Below are 25,422 nucleotides of genomic sequence, written 5' to 3' on the forward strand. Positions count from 1 at the left end.
TATGTGCTTACAGTCTCTAGACTGTAAGCTCATTGTAGGCAGGGAACGTGTCTGCCAACTCTGTGTTTTACCCCCCCCCCCCAAGCGCTTAGTACAGTGAACTGCACATGGGAAACGCTCAAGGAAGAGCAGTGATTGATTGATTGATTGCACCATGTCCAAGTGCAACATAGTTACCCCTCGCCCCCCTCTCCATCCCCCCATCTTACCTCCTTCCCTTCCCCACAGCACCTGTATATATGTATATACGTTTGTACATATTCATTGCTCTATTTATTTATTTATTTATTTTACTTGTACATATCTATTCTATTTATTTTATTGTGCTAGTATGTTTGGTTTTGTTCTCTGTCTCCCCCTTTTAGACTGTGAGCCCACTATTGGGTAGGGACTGTCTCTATATGTTGCCAACTTGTACTTCCCAAGCGCTTAGTACAGTGCTCTGCACACAGTAAGCACTCAATAAATACAATTGATGATGATTGATGATAGTTACCTATACCCAAGGTCTCTCTTGGACCGGGCTGGGAAGACTAATGGGGCGATGCCGGTGAGGGGGCGGTTTTTGAGGTCCCCTGAGCTCCCGTTTCCAGATCACTTCTGGGTCAACAGCAAAGCATCAGTTCCAGAGAGCCAGGAACCCACCCCGATGATGCTGTCTCAGCCGCTTCCCCACCCCTGAGCTCAGTTCTTTGGGTCACAGGAGTCCAAGAGTAACTTTCCCCAGCAAAACTTCCGGAATACCCAGGGATTTGCATTTAGACAGCCCAATTGCCACTACATCTTTGCATTTCGACTCTGTGTAAGATTGTCGTGGGCTGGGAATGTGTCCGTTTATTCTTGTACTCTCTCAAGCGCTTAATACAGTGTTCTTCACACAGTCAACACTCAATAAATATGATTGAATAAGTGCATGAATGAATGACTGCACGTATCCTGGCTTCTTCTATGTGTTTGTGAGCTGCTTGAGCAGAAACTTGACAATCTAGGCAGTCAGTTGTATTTATTGAGTGCTTACTGGGTGCAGAGCACTGTTCTAAGTGCTTGGGAGAGTACAATATATAACAAGCATATATATATATATATGTACACATAGTATAACAAGCATATTCCCTGCACACAACGAGCTTACAGTCTAGAAGGGGGGCGGATATTAATAGAAATAAATAAATTACAGATATGGACATAAGTGCTGTAGGCCTGAGAGCGGGGATGAATAAAGGGAGCAAGTCAAGGTGATGCAGAAAGGAGTTGAAGAAATGGAACAGAGGGTTTGCTCAGGGAAGGCCTCTTGGAGGAGATGTGCCTTCAATAAGGCTTTGAAGAGGGCGAGAGTAATTGTCTGTTGGATATGAGGAGGGAGGGCATTCCAGGCCAGAGGCAGGATGTGGGCGAGAGTTTGGCAGCAAGACAGATGAGATGGAGGTACGGTGAGAAGGTTGGCATTAGAGGAGCGAAGTCTGTGGTCTGGGTTGTAGAAGGAGAGTAGCAAGGTGAGGTAGGAGAGGGCAAGGTGATCAATCAATCAATCAATCGTATTTATTGAGCGCTTACTGTGTGCAGAGCACTGTACTAAGCGCTTGGGAAGTACAAGTTGGCAACATACAGAGACAGTCCCTACCCAACAGTGGGCTCACAGTCTAGAAAGTGGGCTCACTTTAAAGCAAATGGTGAGGAGTTTCTGTTCTTGAAAGTCTACACTGCAGTGATTGTTGGACAGTAGGCACTTGGTGACCGCTTTCCACCTCAGGAGATGCATATTTACTGAGCATCTAGGATACAGAACGCTTTATTAAGTGTTTGAGAGAGTGCAATAGAGTTAGAAATGCAAACCCTGCCCTCTAGGAACTGTAAGCCTAGCAGGGGAGCAGGGAGGTATGTCCAAGCGGTTCCAAGTGGCCGGCTTTTGGAATGCTGGATTGGGAAACCGCCGTGTTGTTTATTCAAATCTCCTTCTCTACTCCTTTCTTCCACTGAGTTTGTTTTTCAAGTCTCTTCCCCTCTTGAGAGAAAAACGCCTTTTCCTTTTGATAGGTTTACAGGCATGGGTCTTGTTTTTGAGGGGCACACACACACACAACTTTAATGACTCTGCTGTATGTGCTTCTCTTGAATATAAGTTTAATTTGATGTTGTCCCTTTTTCCCCGAAGGCCTCTATGAACTTAAAAGTAATCTTCTGAAACGCCAAGGAAAAACCAGAAACACCAGGCAGGGTGATTTATTGCAGCTCTCCGTATTTCATTTAAGCACTGCTTCTTCTCAAAGTTATTCACCCTACGGTATAAGCGACCCTCATTGCAGCTTCTTGTACCCTAAGAATACAAAAGCATATTTAAAATGGAATGCGTATGGGTCAACAGTTAAGTCGACCCCATTGAGTCATTCCAATTAATTTGACGGCATTTGAGCGATCTTTAACTTGAGGTTTATAGTCCCGCGTAGTAATGATCTACACGGTGGAAACAGGAGTAGTTAAGGATTAGTCTGCTTCACACTAACAATTAATAATTTTGCTTTTTGCCTGGGCCTGAATCTCGAACTAGTCATTCTTGGGCTTTGGAGTCAGAGGTCATGGGTTCAAACCCCGGCTCCGCCAACTGTCAGCTGTGTGAGTTTGGGCGAGTCACTTCACTTCTCTGGGCCTCAGTGACCTCATCTGGAAAATGGGGATTAAGACTGTGAGCCCCACGGGGGGCAACCTGATCACCTTGTATCCTCCCCAGCACTTAGAACAGTGCTTGGCACATAGTACGTGCTTAACAAATTATTATTTGTTATTATTATATTATTATATTATTATTATTATTATTATTATTATCCTTCAAAGTTAGCCGTGATATTATCTATCACCAGAAGGGGGCACTGTGCTTCCACAGGACAGAATGAAAGTTTCCCCTCAACTTTTAAAGTTCATGTTGAATTTTTGTTACTGTTTTTCTGTCAAATTTTACATTGGAAAAATCCTTGCGAAGATTTGTCAGGTGAGACCGTGGTCTCTGAACACACAGTTAGAGCCAGGTACCAATCCCGACTCGCCCCCTCCTTCCTCTCCCTCTACTCAATCAATCAATCAATCAATCAATCGTATTTACTGAGCGCTTACTGTGTGCAAAGCACTGTACTGAGCGCTTGGGAAGTCCAAGTTGGCAACATATAGAGACAGTCCCTACCCAACAGTCGGCTCACAGTCTAAAAGGGGGGAGACAGAGAACAAAACCAAACATACTAACAAAATAAATAGAATAGATATGTACAAGTAAAATAAATAAATCAATAAATAGAATAATACTTATCAAAGTATCTTCCAGAGAGCTGACCAATCGTTCATTCTTTCAACCGATGGTATTTATTGAGTGCTTACTATCTGCAGAGCATCGTACTAAGCACTTGGGAGAGTCCACTAGACGAAAGAGTTAGAAGGCATATTCCCTGCCCTCACAAGCTTACAGTCTAGAGGGAGCAATGCAGGTATGCCTTGATCCTGAGGGAAGGCCAATTTCAAAACAGTACAAGGATGCTTTCATATTTAACGAGCTTACAGTCTAGGGATTTAACCCTCGGAGGTCAACGGAGGTTTGGGAAGCAGAGAACTGAAGAAAGAATTCGTTATTCTAAAAAAAAAAAAAAAATCACCAACATTACCCCCACCTTACCTCCTTCCCCTCCCCACAGCACCTGTATATATGTATATATGTTTGTACATATTTATTACTCTATTTATTTTACTTGTACATATTTATTTTATTTGGTTTATATTATATTATTATATGATAATATAATATAATATAATATAATATATAATAATATATATTATATATATTATATTATTATATAATAATAATAATAATGGCATTTATTAAGCACACGTAATGGCATTTATTAAACACATTTATTATACGTTTTGTTTTGTTGTCTGTCTCCCCCTTCTAGACTGTGAGCCCGCTGTTGGGTAGGGACCGTCCCTATATGTTGCCAACTTGTACTTCCTGAGCGCTTAGTACAGTGCTCTGCACACAGTAAGCGCTCAGTAAATACGACTGAATGAATATGAACGAATGAACAGTTAGAGCCAGGTACCAATCCCGACTCTGCCTGCTGTGTGACCTGGGATAAGTGATGAGAAGCAGCGTGGCTTGGCAAAAAGAGCCTGGGCTTGAGAGTCAGAAGTCATGGGTTCTAATCCCAGCTCTGCCACTTGTCAACTGTATGACTTTGGGCAGGTCACTTAACTTCTCTGCGCCTCCGTTCCCTCATCTGTGAAATGGGGATTAAGACCGTGAGCCCCCTGTGGGACAACCTGATCACCTTGTATAATAATAATAATAATGTTGGTATTTGTTAAGCGCTTACTATGTGCAAAGCACTGTTCTAAGCGCTGGGAAGGTTACAAGCTGATCAGGTTGTCCCACGAGGGGCTCACAATTTTAATCCCCATTTTCCAGATGAGGTAACTGAGGCCCAGAGAAGTTAAGTGACTTGCCCAAAGTCACACAGCTGACAGTTGGCAGAGCCGGGATTTGAACCCATGACCTCTGACTCCAAAGCCTGGGCTCTTTCCACTGAGCCACGCTGCTTCTCTAAGCTTCTCTGCTTCTTGTATCCTCCCCAGTGCTTAGAACAGTGCTTTGCACATAGTAAGCGCTTAATAAATGCCATCATTATTATTATTATTATTCTCTGTGCCTCAGTTACCTTAGCTGTAAAATGGGGATTAAGACTGTGAGCCCCATGTGGGACAGGAACTGGGTCTGATCTGATCAACTTGCATTAGAGAAGTAGCATAGCGTAGTGAAAAGAGCACAGGCCCAGAAGTCAGAAGGTCATGAGTTCTAATCCCAGCTCCGCCACTTGTCTGCTGTGTGACCCTGGGCAAGTCACTTTGCTTCTTTGTGCCTCAGTTTCCTCATCTGTAAAATGGGGATTGAGACTGTGAGTCCCACGTGGGACAGGGACTATGTCCAACCTGATTTGCTTGTATCCACCCCAGCTCTTAGTACAGTGTCTAGCAAACTGTACACTGTAACAAACTGTTGTTTCTGACAGAATTTGGCAATATTAGACCCCCAGTAGGAGTAGCCCAGTAGAGTGTAGGCTCCTTGTGGGCAGGGATCAGGTCTACCAGGTCTATCATACTGTACTCTCCAAGCCTTCAGTATAGTGCTCGGCACACAGTAAGCCCTAGATAAACACTGTTGAACTGATTGAATGGTTTGGGTAATCAATGTGAAAGAATGATCTGCCTCAGAGAGGTCCCAAGCTGCAAACACAGATGCTATGGCTTCTTTGAACTCAATCATGAAATCATTCTCGGATTTAGATAATTCTTCGGTTTTTTTACCTACCCCTGCCTCCTACTTTCTGCAGAAATCTCCTGTGTTCTTCCAAACCAGTGACTTGGGTGAACCTTTTGCGTGCAAAAGTCTGTAATGCTTGGCTCGGCTCTGGGTGGGATTTAAAATGACTTGTTCCAAATGCTGCCTTGAATAAGAGATCTCCTTGTCCCCATTATTCTTTTTTCTCAAGCTCTCAGTTGTCTTCCGGGCACACTGTGGCTGTAATGGGCATCGATTTCACCCTGAGATATTTCTACAAAGTTTTAATGGATCTATTGCCAGTTTGTAACCAAGATGGAGGCAACAAAATAAGGTAAGCCTCAGTGAAATTCTTTCTTTTCCATCCCCCTCCCAGAACTTTAACTTTGTGTAATGCCTTCTCCCTTCTGCCCAAGAGTTTTCGCATCAACCCTTGGAATCTCTCCTCACAGCATCCCTGGGAAGTAGGGAGGGGTGAGTGGTATTAGCACTTTTTTATAAATGAGGCCCAGAGAGGTGAGACGCCTGGCCAGGAGTCACACGGCCGAAACTAGAACCTGGGTCTCCGAATTCCCAGACCCATGCCATTCGATCCGTGATTTTGATGCAACTAAAAACTAAATGAAACTCAGTGGTGGGCAAGTAAGAAGCGGTAGTTCCTGCATAACATTCCCCTTTGAGGTTCTTTAATACAGGAAAGCCAGGAGCAGTTTTAAGAATGTGGGAATAGGACCGCCCTTATCCACTTCCCTTGGGTTTCAAAACCTCCAAGTTCAGCAAAATGATATGGTGGTAATAATAATAATAATAACAGTGGGAATTGCTAAGGGCTTGCTATTGGCCAGACACTATATTAAGTGCCAGGATAGATGCAAGCTAATCAGATTGGACACGGTCCCCGTCCCACATGGGGCTCGCAGTCTTAATCCCCATTTTACAGATAAGGTGACTGAGGCACAGAGAATAATAATAATAATAATGATGGCATTTATTAAGCGCTTACTATGTGCAAACCACTGAGAAGTGAAATGACATGCCCAAGGTCACATAGTCCTCCAACTCCTAGACCCAGGCTGTATCACTAGGGCACAGTGGTCCTCAAAAACAATGGGGCCTAAGGACAAGGGACTGAATCCATTCAATCAAATTCAAACATCAGTGGGTCTGGATCTTGGGATATAATAATAATAATGGCATTTACTAAGCACTTACTATGTGCAAAGCACTGTTCTAAGCGCTAGGGAGGTTACAAGATGATCAGGTGGTCCCCCAGGGGGCTCACAGTGTTAATCCCCATTTTACAGATGAGGTAACAGGCACAGAGAAGGTAAGTGACTTGCCCAAAGTCACACAGCTGACAATTGGCAGAGTCGGGATTTGAACCCATGACCCCTGACTCCAAAGCCCGTACTCTTTTCCACTGAGCCACGCTGCTTCTCACCTGCCTTCAGTGAAAACCCTGTTGCTGAAAACCCAGTGAAAAGTCACCACTGAAGTTGGGGAGATCTGGTGCCTTTAAAATGGAAAAAAAAAAGCGACTTTGGTAAGCGGAGATTGGCTTTCTTTGGACAGGTGCTTCATTATGGAGGACAGAGGATACCTGGTGGCCCATCCCACGCTTATCGACCCCAAAGGCCACGCCCCCGTGGAGCAGCAGCACATCACGCACAAGGTACCGCGTGTGGCCCGGTTGACGGCGGGGCCGAATGAGGCACATGTTTATTATCGCTCTCCAACCTTTAGGAACCCTTGGTGGCCAACGACATCCTCAACCATCCCAACTTCGTCAAGAAGAACTTGTGCAACAGCTTCAGTGACAGGACAGTTCAACGGTTTTACAAATTTAATACCAGCCTCGTGGTAAGTCCCTTCACTTACCTCATCTGGAAAATGGGGATTAAGAGTGTGAGCCCTATGCGGGACAGGGACTGGGTCCAATCTAACTTGCAGTTACCCCGGCGCTTAGAACAGTGCTTGGCACATAGTAAGCGCTTAGCAAGTACCATATTTTTATTTTCCCCTGGCACAAGCCTGCCTCTCCTCCCTGGGGTCAAAGGGCAACAGAACTGTCTTGCCTCAGTTCATTTATAACAGCAAGGCTAGCAGGCAGTTTGGGGGTTACCAGGCAGTGTGCGTGCCGGAGGGTAAGGTAGCACCCATGCCCACCCCACCCAATTCACACCTTGATCAAAGCTCAGTTCTCTGTGGATCAATCCGCCGGATTTATTGAGCACTTTCTATGTGCAGAACACCGTACTAAGCGCTGGGGAGAGTACAGTAAAACAGAGTTGATAATCATGTTCCTTGCCCACAAGGAGCTTACAATACGGAAGGGAAGACATTATTTAAATCAATAAATTACGCATATGTACGTAAGTGCCAGGGGGATGAGCCCATTGTTGGGTAGGGACCGTCTCTATATGTTGCCGACTTGTACTTCCCAAGTGCTTAGTACAGTGCTCTGCACACAGTAAGCGCTCAAGAAATATAATTGAATGAATGAATGAATGAATTACAAGGGCAATGCAGAAGGGAGTGGGAGGAGAGGAAAGGAGAGGCTATTCGGGCAATGGGAAGTAAGGGTTAGAGGAGGGATATGTCATCGGCAGATGAGAAGCAGCGTGGCTCAGTGGAAAGAGCACGGGCTTTGGAGTTAGAGGTCATGGGTTCAAATGCCGGCTCCGCCAATTGTCAGCTGTGTGACTTTGGGCAAAGTCACTTAACCTCTCTGTGCCTCAGTTCCCTCATTTGTAAAATGGAGATGAAGACTGTGAGCCCCCCATGGGACAACCTGATCACCTTGTAACCTCCCCAGCGCTTAGAACAGTGCTTTGCACATAGTAAGCACTTAATAAATGCCATCATCATTATTATTATTATTATTATTATGGGTGCTAGGGGAGGTCCCTCCCAGTTGATCCAGCCCACTAGAACTCGTGGGAAGAGCATAAAGTGTCCTCTCCATCCAGCGGGAAGGAACCCTAGCCAATACGCTGTGGTCCGTTGCCAGAAGAAGGGCTTCTCCTCTAGCCATGAGAGCTCAAGGCTGCTCTGGTGAAGGGTATAGAGAGCACCATCTCTTCTTTGGTTTCTAAAGTGCAGGGTGGCACAGCTTTATCATGGAAAAGATGGAAAGATTTGGGCATCAGCCGGAAGCCAGGTCCTGGCCCCCAGACTGGGCTTGCCAGGGAACCCCAACAAGACTGGAGAAGCCGCGTGGCTTAATGGATAGGGCACAGGCCTGGGAATCCAAAGTCTTTAATCCCGGCTTCACGACTTGTTTGCTGTGTGACCTTGGGCCAGTCACTCTGGTTCTCTGGGCCTCAGTTCCCTCATCTGTAAAATGAGGATTAAGACTTTAAGCCCCATGTGGAACAGGGACTGTCCAAACCGATTTGCTTGAATCCACACCAGTGCTTAATACAGTGCTTGGCACATAGTAAGCGCTTAACAAATACCATCATTATCATTATTAAGTCTGGACTCCTTTAAGTCTGGGTCCTTTTAGACTGTGAGCCCACTGTTGGGTAGGGACTGTCTCTATATGTTGCCAATTTGTACTTCCCAAGCGCTTAGTACAGTGCTCTGCACATAGTAAGTGCTCAATAAGTACGATTGATGATGATGACTCCTTCCTGGAGCCCCTGGGCCAGATTTTGCCCGGGTGGCTCCCTGGGTACACACTCCTGTAGCCCAAATCCTGTTTCCTGGGTGAAGACTGCCAACTGCCCCTAATTCATTCATTCATTATCTCTATCTCTCTCTCTCTCTCTGTCTCCCGCGCTCCCTCCCTCCCTCCTTCCCCCTCCCTCCATCTCCTTCCCAATCCTAGACCTCAAGCTTCCCCAAGCTGGGTGTCAGTTCTCTCAAAGCTCTCCTCACCTCCTTCTCTGGAAACCTTTCTGTGACCTATTTGTCCTGGTTTATGTCCACCCAAGCTTTCCTCCTGAAACTGAAGGCCCAGGTCCTCAAGGAAAAGTCCTTGAAGTCCCGGAAGATAGTTACGAACCCACCCTTTAGTCCTTCTCTCCTCTAGGCTAAATAACCCTGGTTCTTTTCTCCTTTCCTCCTCTGACAACTCTTTAATCGTTTATTGTGACTTTTTGTCTGTACCTTCTCCGGATTTTTTACTGCCTTTTAAAAGTACGCTGATGAAATTGGACATTCATTCCTTCAATTCATTCAATCGTATTTATTGAGCACTTACTGTGTGTAGAGCACTGTACTAAGCACTTGAGAGAGTACAAGATGAAAAAAAGACACTCCCTGCCCACAATGAATTTACAGTCTAGAGGGAGAGACAGACATTAATACGTATATAAACATTAATATAAATAAATATTCTATGGTACTTTCTGACTGTTCTCCCAGCTTCTGCTTCATCGCCTTTCCCATCTGTCACTCTCTCCAGCTCCACCCCATTTCTTACTGCCATTCCATATGGTCCTCATCCTTTCTGACCCTCTCTGACAGGAATATTTGGGGGTATGCACAGTCTGTCTGTGGGTGAGGCGGCGGGAGGATGGATGTGAACTATGTGACTAAATGTGTCTCTGTTCTCTCTGTATGTGAAAATAGGTATAATGAGGCTGCAGGGAATGATCCCCTGAAATCCATTCTTCCCGTCCATTAGGTTAATACAACACAGCTTTTAGGATGGGAGAAGGGCGGAAAATAGGCTGTCACCGTAGGGAGAAAAATTGTAATGTGGTTGGTTATGCTCATCTTTGGAACGGTGAATATTATTTGTCCTAATATGGAAGTCGGGATTTTCCGTTTCTTCCATGTTGGTTTCAGTTGGTGGTTTAAGTGGATGTTTCGAACCTGAGGAGAAAAGTCTTTGCCTCCCCAAGAGGTCTAGTGCCTATCTACTCTTTAGGGAGGCAGTGTGGCCTCGTGGAAAATTCCTGGAACTGGAGTCAGGAGACCCAGGTTCTAGCCCCATTTCAGCCTGCGGCCTGCTGTGTGATTTAGGGCAAGTCGCTTAACCTCTCTGGGCCTCAGGCACCTAGAGAAGCAGCGTGGCTTAGTGGAAAGAGCATGGGCTTGGGAGTCAGAGGTCATGGGCTCTAATCCCAGCTCCGCCACTTGTCAGCTGTGTGACTTTGGGTAAGTCACTTCACTTCTTTGGGCCTCAGTTACCACATCCGGAAAATAGGCATTAATAATAATAGTAATAATAATGGTGTTTAAGTGCTTACTATGTGCAAAGCACTGTTCTAAGCACTTGGGGGATACAAGGTAATCAGGTTGTCCCACATGGGGCTTACAGTCTTAATCCCTATTTTACAGATGAGGTAACTGAGGCACAGAGAAGTTAAGTGGCTTGCCCAAGGTCACACAGCTGACAAGTGGCGGAGCTGGGATTTGAACCCATGACCTCTGACTCCCAAGAGTCAAGATTAAGACTGTGAGCCCCACATGGGACAAGCTGCTTACCTTGTATCTAACGTAGCACTTAGAACAGTGCTTGGCGTATAGTGAGTGCTTAACAAATACCATTATCATTATTATTATTATTTGTAAAAGGGAAAGGCGGCAACTGGCTCTCCCCACCTCCCAGTACCATGTCTGATGTGATCATCAGATCATTAGAGAAGCAGCATGGCCTGGTGGATAAAGCCCAGGCCTGGAGTCAGAAGGACCTGGGTTCTAATTCCGCTCTGCCACTTATCTGCTATGTGAAGACCTTGGGCAAATCACTTCACTTCTCTGGTTCTCAGTTACCTCATCTGTAAAATGGGGATTAAGACTGTGAACCCCACGTGAGACAGGGACTGTGTCCAAACCTGACTACCTCATATCTTTCTATCCCAGCGCTTAGAGCAGTGCTTGACACATAGTAAGTGCTTAACAAGTACCGCAATTGTTATTATCATCATCTGGTATCTGCCCCAAAGTGTAGCACTTTGCTCAGCCGGATAAATTCTCCAACGTGATGTTTGGTGTAGGGGGATTTGACAAACCTTGTGCACGGCAGCCACTGTTCCAAATACCGACTGACCCGGATTCCAGGCACCAACGCCTTTGTCGGCATCGTCAACGAAACCTGCGACTCTCTGGCCTTCTGCGCTTGCAGCATGGTGGACCGCCTGTGCCTCAACTGTCACAGGTAGGGAACGGCGGAGACTCCGGGGCGGGATCGGGATGGGGCAGGACCCCGGGAGAATCGGACCTTGCCTTCCCTGCCTGGAGCAGAGCGAGCCTAGCTGCTTGACCATCCTCCCCGGGGAGGTCCTCAAGCAGCTGGCCGTCCCACCATATGGCAAGTGGTGGGAGCAGCGTAGCTTAGTGGAAAGAGCCCGGGCTTTGGAGTAAGAGGTCATGGGTTCAAATCCAGGCTCCGCCAATTGTCAGCTGTGTGACTTCGGGCAAGTCACTTCACTTCTCTGGGCCTCAGTTCCCTCATCTGTAAAATGGGGATTAAGACTGTGAGCCCCCCGTGGGACCACCTGATCACCTTGTAACCTCCCCAGCGCTTAGAACAGTGCTTTGCACATAGTAAGCGCTTAATAAATGCCATCATCATCATCATGGCAAAGCGGCTAGAGCACGGGTCTGGGAATCAGAAGGTCATGGATTCCTAATCCCAGCTTCGCCACTTGACTGCTGTGTGACCTTGGGCAAATCACTTCACTTCTCTGGGCCTCAGCTACTTCATCTGTAAAATGGGGATCGAGACTGTGAGCCCTACATGGGACAAAGACTGTGTCATGCCTGATTAGCTTAGGTTTACCACAGTGCTCGACACATAGTAAATGCTTAACAAATACCATTGTTATTATTTTTACTGTTATTGTTACCACAGTGCCTGGCACAAAGTGCTTAACAAATACCACAATTATTACTATCTCAGCTTCACTTTGGTTTCTCCAGCCTCCATGTCTGTAAAATGGCATCTGTTGGGGCGGGGTACGTGAACCGCCTTTCCCCCAAACTGGGTTTGGGTTCCAGAAAGACCCTCTATGAAGTACTTTCCCCTCCACATTCCCATCCCTCTTCCCCGACATCGCCTTCCTCTTGGGCTCGTTGGCTGGAACACGGTGGTCTCCTGGAACGGAACACAACTTCCTCATTTTCCAGAATGGAGCAGAACGAGTGTGAGTGTCCCTGCGAATGCCCCTTGGAGGTGAACGAATGCACCGGCAATCTCACCAACGCAGAGAGCCGGTAAGAGCCACCAGGCCTACTCAGGCGGGGTGGGGATTGCTAAGGGTTTGGAATGACTCGTTCAATTTCGGGCTCTTCCTTCAGCTGGGTTCGCTTGATTTCTGTAAGATGGAATTGCCGGTGGCCTCCTAGAGCAGATGACACGTGGGATCGGGTATATCCGCACCCTTGGTGCCGCCAGTTCACGTCGAATCCATTCAAATTTACCACCGGGAATTGGCGAACCGCATTAGGATGGGTGATTTTTCAACGGTGATTTTTGGGTAGTGGCGATGGCTCCGTTGACTTCTCCTTTCTCTCCAACCCCTTCTCTTCTCCCCGCTAGAAATCCAAGTTGCGAAGTCCACCAGGAACCGGTAACGTACACGGCCATCGATCCTGGCTTACAGGACTCTCTCCACCAGTGTGTCAACACCAGGTGCAGCCAGAGGATGGAAAGCGGGTAAACTGATCCTCAGTGACTCTTATCCTCATGTCGGATCTGATCCATGAGCCTTCATGTCCATTAACCCCACCTGATTCTTTTCCCAGTTTGATGGGATGAATCCACTTCCCCTGGCATTGCTCCCTCTCCCCTCCTCGACAAAACTGGAATTGAGATTTGGGAAGATTTAGTGTGCAGGTTTCTCCTTATTCCCCGTCTCACTGCCGACATTTAAGCTTCATTTGTCAAAGTGGTTCACACAACTCGTTGTTGGGGATCACCAAAAGCACCAAGGCATAGTGGATAGAGCACGAGCCTGGAGGTCAGAAGGTCATGGGTTCTGATCCTGGCTCCGCCGCTTGTCTGCTGTGTGGCCTTGGGCACATCACTTTACTTCTGTGCCTCAGTTACCTCATCAGTAAAGCAAGGATTAAGGCTGTGAGCCCCATACGGGACAGGGACTGTGTCCAACCCGGTTTCCTTGTATCCACCCCAGTTCTTAGTACAGTGCCTGGAACGTAGTAAGCGTTTAACAAATGCGACTTTTTTTATGGCATTTGTTAATGGGGCTCACAGTCTCGATCCTCATTTTACAAATGAGGTAACTGAGACCCAGAGAAGTGAAGTGACTTGCTCAAGGTCACCCAGTAGGAAAGTGGAAAAGCGAGGATTGGAACCCATGATCTTGTCTCCCAGGCCTGTCTGTGCCACACAGATTCTAAGACAGGAGACAGGAAGAGGACAGGAAAAGCAGGCAGTCTGTTTTGCAAAGAGTCATTTCAGCCCTTTGTTTTGGCAGTTTAGGAGCTGGATGGATACAACAGAGTAGGGGGACAAACCAGGATCTGCATTTGGTCCATTTACAAGAATAAAATGGGATTTTTCCTCCCCCGCCGGGACAGAGAGTGTTTCGGCGTGTTGGATTGCGAGTGGTGCATGGTGGACAGCGATGGAAAGACCCATCTGGACAAGCCGTACTGTGCGTCGCAGAAAGAATGCTTTGGGGGCATCGTAGGGGCCAAAAGCCCTTATGTGGACGACATGGGAGCTATAGGTAACTGTCAGTCTTGTCCTCAGAGTCACCACTAACGGTTTGGTAGCTGACTGTGTGATCTACCCGGTTTTCCCCTATACCCGGAAGGTGCCTGCAGAACACCCCTAGTGCCCCCAGATTCTCTGGCAGCCACCCTCATGCCCCCCTACAGGTCCTCAGAAAACACCCAGTTCTCCTAGAACACAGGGCTGCATTTTCGCAGAAACCTGCCCTGTGTTTCCAGTGTGATCTGCTGTTTCCCAAGCAGGCCCTCATTGTCCGATGGTGTCCCCTAATTCCCTAACTGCACCCTCGCCCAAATGTGGAACTGGGCGTACGTGCAGGGAAGACCCTTTACCGTTCAAGGGCAACGTAGAACGAGGAGCATTCCGGGTAAGGGCTGCCCATCTCCTTCCACCCTATTCCTAGCTGCTTCCCCTTCAAGGATCAATGCCTGGAGCTGCCTATTGGGAAAGGTGCCACTGGGGAACGTGAGCTTCGAGAAGCAGCATGGCGTAGTGGAAAGAGCCCAGGCCTGGAAGCCAGAGGGCCTGAGTTCTAATCCTGGTTTCGCCACTTGTCTGCTGTATGACCTTGGACAAGTCACTAGAGTCCCACCCAGTCAACCCCTGCCTCTTGCTGAGATTACCTAGTACCACTGGCTCATTCGAAGCCACGCGTGATTCTGACACCATCCCGCCAGCCCCCTCGTGGATCTCAGGTCTTCCTGTAAAATTTGCATCTGCGTTTCTTTCCGAAACACCGCAGGCGACGAGGTCATCACCCTGAACATGATCAAGAGTGCCCCGGTGGGTCCCGTGGCCGGAGGGATCATGGGATGCATCATGGTGCTTGTCCTGGCAGTGTATGCGTACCGCCACCAAATCCATCGCAGGAGCCATCAGCATATGTCCCCGCTGGCCGCCCAGGGTGAGTTCTCGGCAGAGGCGGAGGAGGAGGAGGATGGTACTTGTTAAGCGCTTACTATGTGCAAAGCACTGTTCTAAGCGCTGGGGGGATGCAAGGTGATCAGGTTGTCCCACGGGGGGCTCACAGTCTTAATCCCCATTTTACGGATGAGGTAACTGAGGCACAGAGAAATGAAGTGACTTGCCCAAAGTCACACAGCTGACAATTGGCAGAGGCGGATGCCCTCTCTCCCTCCCACCCACCCTGCTTTCCCTCGCCTGAACTCTCCCCGCCAGCATCTCCCGCCAAATCTCCCCAAGCTCCCCACACACGCACACACACGAGAGTGTCTCCTCTGTGTACATATCTGTTCTATTCATTTTATTTTGTTAGTATGTTTGGTTTTGTTCTCTGTCTCCCCCTTTTAGACTGTGAGCCCACTGTTGGGTAGGGACTGTCTCTAGATGTTGCCAATTTGTACTTCCCAAGCGCTTAGTACAGTGCTCTGCACATAGTAAGCTCTCAATAAATACGATTGATGATGATGATGATGGGCAGAGTGTTGTATGGAGAAGCAGCGTGGCTGAGTGGAAAGAGCACGGGCTTGGGAGTCGGAGGTCGAGGGTTCAAATCCCGGCTCGGCCACTTTCATTCATTCATTCATTCAATCGTATTTATTGGTGTGCAGAGCACTGTACTAAGCGCTTGGGAAGTACAAGTCGGCAACACATAGAGACGGTCCCTACCCAACAGCGCGCTCACAGTCTAGAAGTCTAGAAAGTCACACTTGACAGCTGTGTGACTTTGGGCAAGTCACTTAACTTCTCTGGGCCTCAGTTACCTCATCTGTAAAAGGAGGATTAAGAGTGTGAGCCCCACGTGGGACAACCTGATAACCTTGTATCTGTCCCAGAGCTTAGAACAGTGCTCGGCATATAGTAAGCGCTTAACAAATACCATTATTATTATTATTATGACACGACACCTGCCCTCAAAGAGCTTATCTTGCAGGGAATGCAGGCACAAAGACTCAAAAGATTTTTTAAAAAATTTAAAAAAGAACAGATGAGTAAGCGCTTAAGCAGTAGGGTGTGTAAGCCTATAGGTATGGAAGGGATACAGGTGGTGGTGACCATATTAGTCTGGCACTGAAGGGGTGGTGGTGCCCACAGCAGCCTTGGTAAGCAGCTTGAGAAGCAGTGTGGCTCAGTGGAAAGAGCCCCGGCTTTGGAGTCAGAGGTCATGGGTTCAAATCCCTGCTCTGCCAATTGTCAGCTGTGTGACTTTGGGCAAGTCACTTCACTTCTCTGGGCCTCAGTTACCTCATCTGTAAAATGGGGATTAAGACTGTGAGCCCTCTGTGGGACAACCTACTCGCCTTGTAACCTCCCCGGCGCATAGAACAGTGCTTTGCACATAGTAAGCACTTAATAAATGCTATTATTATTGTTATTATTATTGGTAGGGTAATGCCAGTGCTGTTGGCTGCATTTTCAGCTTTTATTTGAACTAATCATCCCACTTAGGGCCAAAGTTTTAAATGATCTTGAACCAGTTTCCTCCCCACCCTGGCCCAGGAAGGCCACTCTGCTTACCCAGGGATTGCCCAGCTTTCCATCTCTCCTTACCTGGCAGTAGCCCCTCTTGGCCAACACAGTGGCAAGCACTAGCCAGAGGGGATTCGCCCGTTGCTCTCAGAAAAGACTTTTTAGGCTTCCCTGCTGTGGGAAAATGGGTTATTTCTGCAGATCCTGCAGGCGCTGGGGTTCTCCAGCACAGGAGAAAAAGGAAACCTCTGAAAGAGAAAAAGAAAGCTCACAGCGAGCTTGGCATTCGAATGCTGACTCTCTTCTTCCATGCAGTACGTTATAGTAGGAAGAGCAGTGTTTGAAGCCCATTGGGTGCAGTGCAGTGTACTAAGCACTACAAAAGTATAGCCCAAAATGACACATTCCCTGCTGACGACAAGCTGTACATCCTAGCCGGGCATGACTGTGTAAATTTGGCCTTGTTAGAGAGAATGCTAATTCTCCCTTCATCAATCAATCAATCAATCATATTTATTGAGCACTTACTGTGTGCAGGGCACTGTACTAAGTGCCTAGGAGAGTACAAGACAACAGTATAACAGATACAGTCCCTGCCCACAACAAACTGACAGTCTCGAGGGGGAGACGGCCGTTAGTAGAAATACATAAATTACACTCTGAGTCATGTGATGGACTTAGAGGGTAAGCTGCTCGTTGGCAGAGAATATTTCTCTGTTGTTGGCAGGGAACATATCTGCCAACTCTGTTTTATTATACTCTCCCAAGCGCTTAGTATTAATACAGTAAGTGCCCAATAAATACCATTGACTTGACTGATTCTGTCCTTCCCAAACACTCAGTACAGTGCATTGCACCCCATGGATGCCCAATAAATACCCCTCCAGGTTTGCAGCCTTCGATCCACTGCACCAGTTAGTCATTTTTATTGAGTGCTTACTGTGTGCAGAGCACTGTACTGAGCGGTTGTTTAGGTCCAATTAAAATTCTGACTCTGCTCATCCTCCTTTCGTTTCAGATGCCATGGTTAAGGGGTAAAGTGCCCATTTGGTTCCCATTTCCAACCAGACCGCAGTAATCAGTTGCAAATGTGGTTTCTTTGTCTCTGCTCCTTCCCCCCACTCAAAACAACTTTGGGGGTGGGGGAGTCCTCAATCAATCAGAGGTATTTTCTGAGCACCCACTGAGTGCAAAGCATTATATTAAACACTGTGGAGAGTATAGCAGTGGTACATCACATGTTTGCGTGAGGAGTTGATCATCTGAAGGGGGCCGATGGGCAGATCAAAATGATTTACAGAGAGTAGGAGCAGGAGAGAGAACATTGATGAAATGGGTACAAGAGAGAATACGTCAGGGTGAAATATCAAATACGGTCAATCAATGGTATTTACTGAGTGCTTACTATGTGCGGGGCACTGTACTAAGTACTGGGGAGAGGACAACACAACAGAATTGGCTGCCACATCCCCTGCCCATAACCAGCCTACGGTCTAGAGATGAGTTTACAGCCGAAGGACAATTGAATGTTCACACATGCAGAAGTGTGGAGGAGAATGAGCGTAAAATCAGCACTCAGGGTGGCCATTGGGGTGTGGGAAATTGATCTGGGAAGGCTTCTTGGGGGTCCTGGCCTCCTAGGGGGGAGAGTAGCCAACACTCACGCCTCTCTTTTTTCGGCTTTGATGGGTAGAAATGTCCGTGCGAATGTCCAACCTGGAAAATGACCGAGACGAGAGAGATGACGACAGCCACGAGGACCGCGGGATCAGTAAGTACGCGCGGCTGCATGGTGGCCAACCGAGGTGGCCCAAATCCCATCCAGGAGGGGATTCGGGCCAACCAAGGTGGCCCAAATCCCATCCAGGAGGGGATTCCCTCCTCAGGCCCCTCAAGGCCGGACCTTAACACTCCCAGAGACGGCAACGGGTTTCCTCAGTTCTGGCCGAGCGGGTGGGGTTTCCTTACGAAAACCCTCCCGGGACCGGCCGAATTGCACTTCCTGCTTTATGCCCAAGTTTAAGTGATTTTGGATAAACCCTCCCCTCTCCCCACCTCGACTACCCATCCCCATCATGAGGGGAAGGGTGGGGGTTGAGAATTGGCAGAAACAGAAAGGGCTTTCCCTAGAGGAGGGGACGAACCACACGAGGTACATGAGCGACCCCGTAAGTTCTCGGAAGAGACAGGGACAAGGATCCCGTGCTCCCGAGGAAGGGCGAATTGTTCCCGGTCCAGGAATGATCCGGGATGAGCTTGGCCAACCGGGAATGATCCTCCCAGAAGTGAACTGGGTCGATGCCGGGAATGGAAGGCAGGGCTCTGAGGCGAACCCTCCTCCTTGTTTCCCTCAGTCAGCAACACGCGGTTCATAGCAGCGGTCATTGAGCGGCACGCCCACAGCCCGGAGCGGAGGCGACGCTACTGGGGTCGGTCGGGGACAGAGAGCGACCACGGTGAGACCCCCCCGAGTGCCGCGTCCCCCTTGCCCTCCCAGTTGGGTTGCCCATGCAGGCTCCCTCGTCCTTCAGCTCTTTGGTCCATCAGTAAGCGATCGTGACACCCCCCCGGCACAGCACAGGGCAAGCCTCACCCGGGCTTTAAAGAATCCCGGGCCTGGTTGTCAGAAGGACCTGGGTCCTAATCCTGACTCAACCAATTGACCTTGGGCAATTCACTTCACTTCGCTAGGCCTCAGTTCCCTCATCTGAAAAATGGGGATTCTGAGTGTGAGCCCCATGTGGGACAGGGATGGGATCCAACCTGATGAACTTGTATCTACCTCAGCTTGGCACATAGTAAGCACTTAACAAGTACCATGATTATTATTGTTATTGTTACTATTATAGCGCCTCATTCACCCCACGCTCACCCTCCTCGTTTCCCCAAGACGTGGCCCAGGTTGAGTAATTCCTGCCGCCCCTCAGGAAGCCCAGAGACCATCAGCGATGGGTAGCGCCAACAGTCCGGGAGTGGGAGCCTTTCCACACTTTCTGATCCACCCCCTGCTTCCCTCCACGCAGCCCCTACCAGCCCTGCCATCCTGCAGTGCTGTTCCAAGCAGAGCAGATCGCAGCGTGATCCCTGCCAGCTGGGCCTCAGGTCTTCCCCAAGCCTCCCTGTCCGCCAAGGCCACACAGGGGCATCTGGGCCCGTAGTTGCACCAACCGATTCCCACTGCATGGTTCCTTTCTGAGCTGATTGATTGACTGCTTCCTGAGGTGCCATCGAGCTTAGTCCGGGAGGCGTCGATAATAATCGTAGTAACTGTCGTATCTGTGAAGCGCTTATTCTGTGCCAGGCACCATTCGAAGCGCTGGGGTGGCTATTCAGATGGGCCACAGACCCTCTCCCACATGGGGCTCGTAGTCTTGATTCCCATTTTATAGGTGAGGTGATTAAGGCCCGGAGAAGTGAAGTGACTTACCCAAAGTCACACAGCAGACAAGTGGCAGATCCGTGATGAGAGCCCAGTTCCTTTGTCACTTCCAGGGCCGTGCTCTACCCATTAGGCCACGCTGCTTCTCTTCTGCCCCATTCCCAATCCTTAAGAACTGCCTGATCGGAGGACCTGACCAGCTTGGCATCTGATGATCCGGGGATACTGGAGAGGAGCCCAGGCTGGCCTTCTCATCCTGCCACAACAGTTCCTGCCGATCCCCATTCCTCCCGCCAGCCAAGGGACTTGTAACATTGGTGCCTTTGGGTGTGTTTGTTGACTCCTGAATTAGTAACCCGGCTCCACCGCTTGTCTGCTGTGTGACCTTGGATAAGTCATTTTACTTCTCTGTTCCTCAGTTACCTCATCTGTAAAATGGGGATTGAGACTATGAGCTCCACATGGGCCAGGGACTGTGTCCAACTGGATATGCTTGTATCTACCCCAGTGCTTACTACGGTGCCTGGCACATAGTAAGCGCTTAACAGATACAATAATAATAATAATAATAATACTTAGACCGGGCTGAGGCCATAAAGCTCAGGCCTGAGTGAGATTGCCCAGAGAACCACGCTCAGATCCATTGGGGGTGGGGTTTGGGGGGGATCCTGTGCTTAGTTGCCTTTGAATCACCCTCCGGGGTGGCAGCTCAACAGCAAGACCAGGCCGTCCGAAGGGCGGACAAGAAGCACAAGGCCTTTGCCAGGCTTTAGTCTCGGCAGCACAGGCCAGAGGGGCTGCCAACGACATGCCACCTTCCAGGGTTGGCACTCCCTTTGGCTTGATGCCCAAGCGCTCCTCCCAGGAAAACATTTCCTAGATATATGAGACTTTGGAAATTCAGCGTTCCAAGATTTCTCAGACCTGTTCCCCAGATTCGTATTTCCCGGACTTACCTTGAGCTCCCTCCACGGTGACTCAGATTCCCCTTTTGAAAAAGCCCTGCTGGAAGCCTGAGTCGATCCCTTTTTTATAAGTGGAAAAATGGATCCTCTAACCCCTCCCGGTCCTGAAATTGCTTCTGTGCCAAATGGGACCAGGAGGGAACTTAACAGTATCCGTCGGCTGTAATAGTGCCTCAGCCATGGATCATAGGAGACAGCAGCCCAGGTCGAGGCAACCTCGGCCTATGGAATCTGAATGGTGGGGCCCAGGCTAAGAGCCTTTTTCCAGAATGATTAGATGCTCCTGACCCCCATCTCGAGAAGAGGTCATGGCTTCTAACAAAGCAACGGAAACAGCTCCTTCGTGCAGTTACGGCACAGAGCCGAAAGGTTGGAGATCTTCAGACACCATGTAGCGAACCAGATGCATTACAAAATCAGTAGCATTTAGCTGCTCTTTCTTGTTTCTAAGAGAAGGAGCATGGCTCAGTGGAAAGAACACGGGCTTTGGGGTCAGAGGTCGTGGGATCAAACCCCGGCTCTGCCAATTGTCAGCTGTGTGACTTTGGGCAAGTCACTTCGCTTCTCTGGGCCTCAGTTACCTCATCTGTAAAATGAGGATTAAGACTGTGAGCCCGCCTTGGGACAACCTGATCACCTTGTAACCTCCCCAACGCATAGAACAGCGCTTTGCACATAGTAAGTGCTTAATAAATGCCGTCATTATTATTATTAACCGGACTGGACGGCTATTAGAAAACGAACCAAGAGACCCAGCAACGCATTTGTGTTGACCACAGAGCCTCAGGAGTGTTTCTCCATTTCTGATGCTACGTTCCTCGGCAGATTTCCCGTCTTTGGGCCCACAAGGGGAGGCCTGTGCCAGATTTGCTGATGTGAACCCAGCCTGGCTGGGGAGGTGAGCCGAGTCCCTCTCCGAAGCCGGATGCCAGCAGTAGGAATAAATGAGCCTACCAGAAATGTAGATATTTTCCCCTCTCTCGGAATGACATGTGGCTACTTCAGAACCCTTTCAGAATCCAACACCACCAGTGTTCCAGCGATATGCCAACAGCCCCACTGAGGAGTTGAGCGTTTCATCAGTGGGAAAGTGTTCAGGAAGGGGGTTATAAGTGTACCCCAACCTCCCAATGAACCCACAGACTTCTCCGGGTTTCGAAGGGATATCACCCAGCCTGGGGAGAGAGGGCATTTGGGAAATCAGGCTTCTGAAGCGGGACATCCCAGAAGGGGCAGGTGCGGAGATTTTCGGGGTCATGGTTGAGCCAATCCTTGGATATCCCAAGGAGAGCAAAAGGTTCAGAGCTGAAAAGAAGGAGCAAATGATTTTCCGTTCAGGCTGTCACACGCGGACCATCTTAAAAAAGAGAAGCAGCATGGCCTAGTGGATAACGCACGGGCCTGGGAATCAGAAGGGTTCTCGTCCTGCCTCCGCCACTTGTCCGCCGTGTGCCCTTGGGCTAGTCATTTCACTTCTCCGTGCCTCAGGTCTCTCACCTGTAAAATGAGGATGAAGACCGTGAGCCCCATGTGGGACAGGGACTGTGTCCAACCTGATTACCTTGTATCTACTCCAGCTCTTAGAACGGTGCTTGACATACATCATCATCATCATCATCATCAATCGTATTTATTGAGCGCTTACTGTGTGCAGAGCACTGTACTAAGCGCTTGGGAAGTCCAAGTTGGCAACATATAGAGACAGTCCCTACCCAGCAGTGGGCTCACAGTCTAAAAGGGGGAGACAGAACAAAACCAAACATACTAACAAAATAAAATAAAATAAAATAATCATCAAAAAAGTCAAGAAAAGGATATAACAGGACAAAGCTCCAAGCGTTTCAGCCGCCCTTTAAGGGGCCAGCAGAGGTCTGGAAGTGGCTGTGAAATGACTTAACCTTATAGTTCTTGGGAATCTAGGTTTCAGGTTCCTCTGCTTAACATCTTGGTTGCCAGTGGTCTATTTTTAAGGCATCGGGGAAGACCATTTCCCAGCACTGGACTCAATTTGCAGTGATAATATTGCATGCCTACTTGTACTTCCCAAGCACTTAGTACAGTGCTCTGCACACAGTAAGCGCTCAATAAATACGATTGATGATGATGATGCCCAGGCAGCAATTAAAAATGGCGATATTGCCAGGGGTAACTTCTATTTTGAACCCTCCTGAAAAATACACACACCGACGTGATTTGCAATGTATATATATATATATATATATATATATATATATATATATACTCTTGCCATGACTATCTAAAAAGAAGCAGCATGGCCTAATGGATAGAGCATGAGCCTGGCAGTCAGAGGATCTGGATTCCAATCCGGCTCTGCCACTTGTCTGCTGCGTAACCGTGAGCAAGTCACTTAACTCCTCTGGGTCTAAGTTTACCTCATCTGTAAAATGAGGACGAAGACCGTGAACCCCATGTGGGACAGGGACTGTGTCCAACCTGATAAGCTGGTATCTACCCCAGCGCTTAGTACAGTGCTAAACAAATACCATTAAAAATGGAAAAAACAAGTGTAAGTGCAGTTCCAGCTACGTCTAGTTCTCCTAGGACGTGAGGGGCCACATGTAAAAGGCCCCATTTGGGAAAGTTGGTCTCTCATCTTTGCTGTATCCAACTGCACTCATGTATTCATTCATTCAATCAATCATATTTATTGAGCACTTACTGTGTGCAAAGCATGTATGTGTAGTCCCTCCTCATCCTGGCATGCTGGCGGCGGCGAACGAGTGGCGCTCAGGTCTCTAGTAAATCATTCGTATTTATTGACTGCTTACTGTGTGCAGAGCATTGTACTAAGCGCTTGGGAGTGTACAATATAACAGAATTGGCAGGCACATTCCCCGCCCACAGTCAAGTGACTCAGAGTCAAGATACCAAGTGGATACCCACCTCCTGGCCGGACAGAGGGTATTTTGGTGCCAAGCCACCAATGGTCCTGGGTTCCAGTCTCGGCTCTGCCACTTGTCTGCTGTGTGACCTTGGGCAAGTCGCTTAACTTCTCTGGGCCTCATCTGTAAAATGAGGGTAATTCATTCAGTCGTATTTATTGAGCGCTTACTGTGTGCAGAGCGCTTGGGAAGTACAAGTTGGCAACATATAGAGATGGTCCCTAACCAACAGTGGGCTCACAGTCTAGAAGGGGGAGACAGACAACAAAACAAAACATATTAACAAAATAAAATAAATAGAATAGTAAAGAGTGTGAACCCCATGTGAGACAAGGGACTGTGTCCAACCTGATTAACTTGTATTTACCCCAGTGCTTAGAACAGTGCTTGGCATATAGTAAGCGCTTAATAAGCACCATAATTATTATTATTACCTTTATTACTATTGAGCACTTACTGTAGAGCACTCTACTAAGCACTTGGAAGCCCCCCCTCCCAAAGAATATTTGTTTAGGTAGTAGTTGGAATCCAACCAACTCTTCTTTTCGTGTTTCAGCAACAGAGTTTCTTAAGCATGTTTTAAGCCTTTAAAATATGGATGATAATGATGATGGTGGTGGTATTTGCTACACACTTCCTATGTACCACTCACTGTTCAAAGCACTAGGGTAGATACAGGCTAATCAGGTTGGACACAGTCCCAGTCCTATATGGGGGTTCACAGTCTTAATCCCCATTTTACAGTTGCAGAAACTGAGGCCGAGGGAAGTGAAGTGATTTACTTAAAGTCATACAGCCGACAAGTGACGGAACCAGGATTAGAACCGAGGTCCTTCTGACTCTCAGTCCAAGGCCATACCACTTCCTATCCTCTGGATACTTCAAAGTCCCCCCATCTCCCCCCGACCCCAGTTTGGGCTAATTGCAGAGGTGGTGAGGATTGAACCTGGTGGATGCATATGTTTTCTACCCATTTGGAATCAAATCCTTTCATCCTGTGAGAAGGAGGAGAGCTTCCTTTGAGGATGGACAGTTTCCTCCTTTTCCTCCAGAGGACTCATTTTTCACCACTAAACATATCTGTGCAGCTGTCTGCAAAGCCTACAGTCTGCGAATAAGCTGATTAAGTATTTCCCCTCGGTCTAACAGCATCAAGATGCTGCTACTTCTCAAATCTTCTCAAGAAAGTTTTTTTTTGTTGTTTTGGTTTTTTGGGGGGTTTTTTTTGCATATTTCACAACCCGCCAGGGTATCAGAAGCTAAAGTCTTCAATCAGCAGGGAGGTTTTCTTTCCTAATGTGCTCCCCAAATCAGAGTCTTGGGAGGGATAAACTTCTCGGTTTACTCGGAGAGTAACCGTCGGCTGTCACCGTTCAATCAATCAATCAATGTCGTATTTATTGAGCACTTTGTGCAGAGCACTGTACTAGGCACTTGAGAGTGTACAATGTAATAGAGTTGGTAAGACACATTCCCTGCCAACAGTGAGCATTTAGCCTAGAAGGGGAGACGGACGTCAATATGAATAAATAGATTACAGCAGTGGGTGGCATAGCACAGCGGATAGAGCACAGGCCTAAGTGTCAGAAGGTCATGGGTTCTAATTCCAGCTCCACCACTTGTTTGCTGTGTGACCTTGGGTGGGTCACTTCACTTCTCTGTGGCTCAGTTACCTCAGCTGTAAAATGGGGATTGAGACTGGGAACCCCATATAGGACAGGGACTCTGTTCAACCCGACTTACTTGTACCCACCCCAGCACTTAGTACAGTGCCTGGC

The 25,422-nt window shown here is 48.0% G+C and overlaps 1 protein-coding gene across 1 annotated transcript in view; it reads left to right on the forward strand.

Annotated features, from left to right (window-relative positions):
* CACHD1 (cache domain containing 1) overlaps window positions 1–25,422 on the forward strand; it is a 205,874-nt gene that overhangs the window by 178,438 nt on the left and 2,014 nt on the right. Inside the window, exons 19-28 of the mRNA XM_038752670.1 lie at window positions 5,526–5,648; window positions 6,887–6,986; window positions 7,058–7,174; window positions 11,266–11,426; window positions 12,398–12,484; window positions 12,810–12,926; window positions 13,811–13,962; window positions 14,710–14,871; window positions 18,091–18,168; window positions 18,752–18,853. Coding sequence (XP_038608598.1) covers window positions 5,526–5,648; window positions 6,887–6,986; window positions 7,058–7,174; window positions 11,266–11,426; window positions 12,398–12,484; window positions 12,810–12,926; window positions 13,811–13,962; window positions 14,710–14,871; window positions 18,091–18,168; window positions 18,752–18,853 — 1,199 coding nt within the window. The remainder of the gene's footprint in view (window positions 1–5,525; window positions 5,649–6,886; window positions 6,987–7,057; window positions 7,175–11,265; window positions 11,427–12,397; window positions 12,485–12,809; window positions 12,927–13,810; window positions 13,963–14,709; window positions 14,872–18,090; window positions 18,169–18,751; window positions 18,854–25,422) is intronic.

This window comes from Tachyglossus aculeatus, chromosome 10 (genome assembly GCF_015852505.1).
Source record: "Tachyglossus aculeatus isolate mTacAcu1 chromosome 10, mTacAcu1.pri, whole genome shotgun sequence".
Taxonomy (NCBI): Eukaryota; Metazoa; Chordata; class Mammalia; order Monotremata; family Tachyglossidae; genus Tachyglossus; species Tachyglossus aculeatus.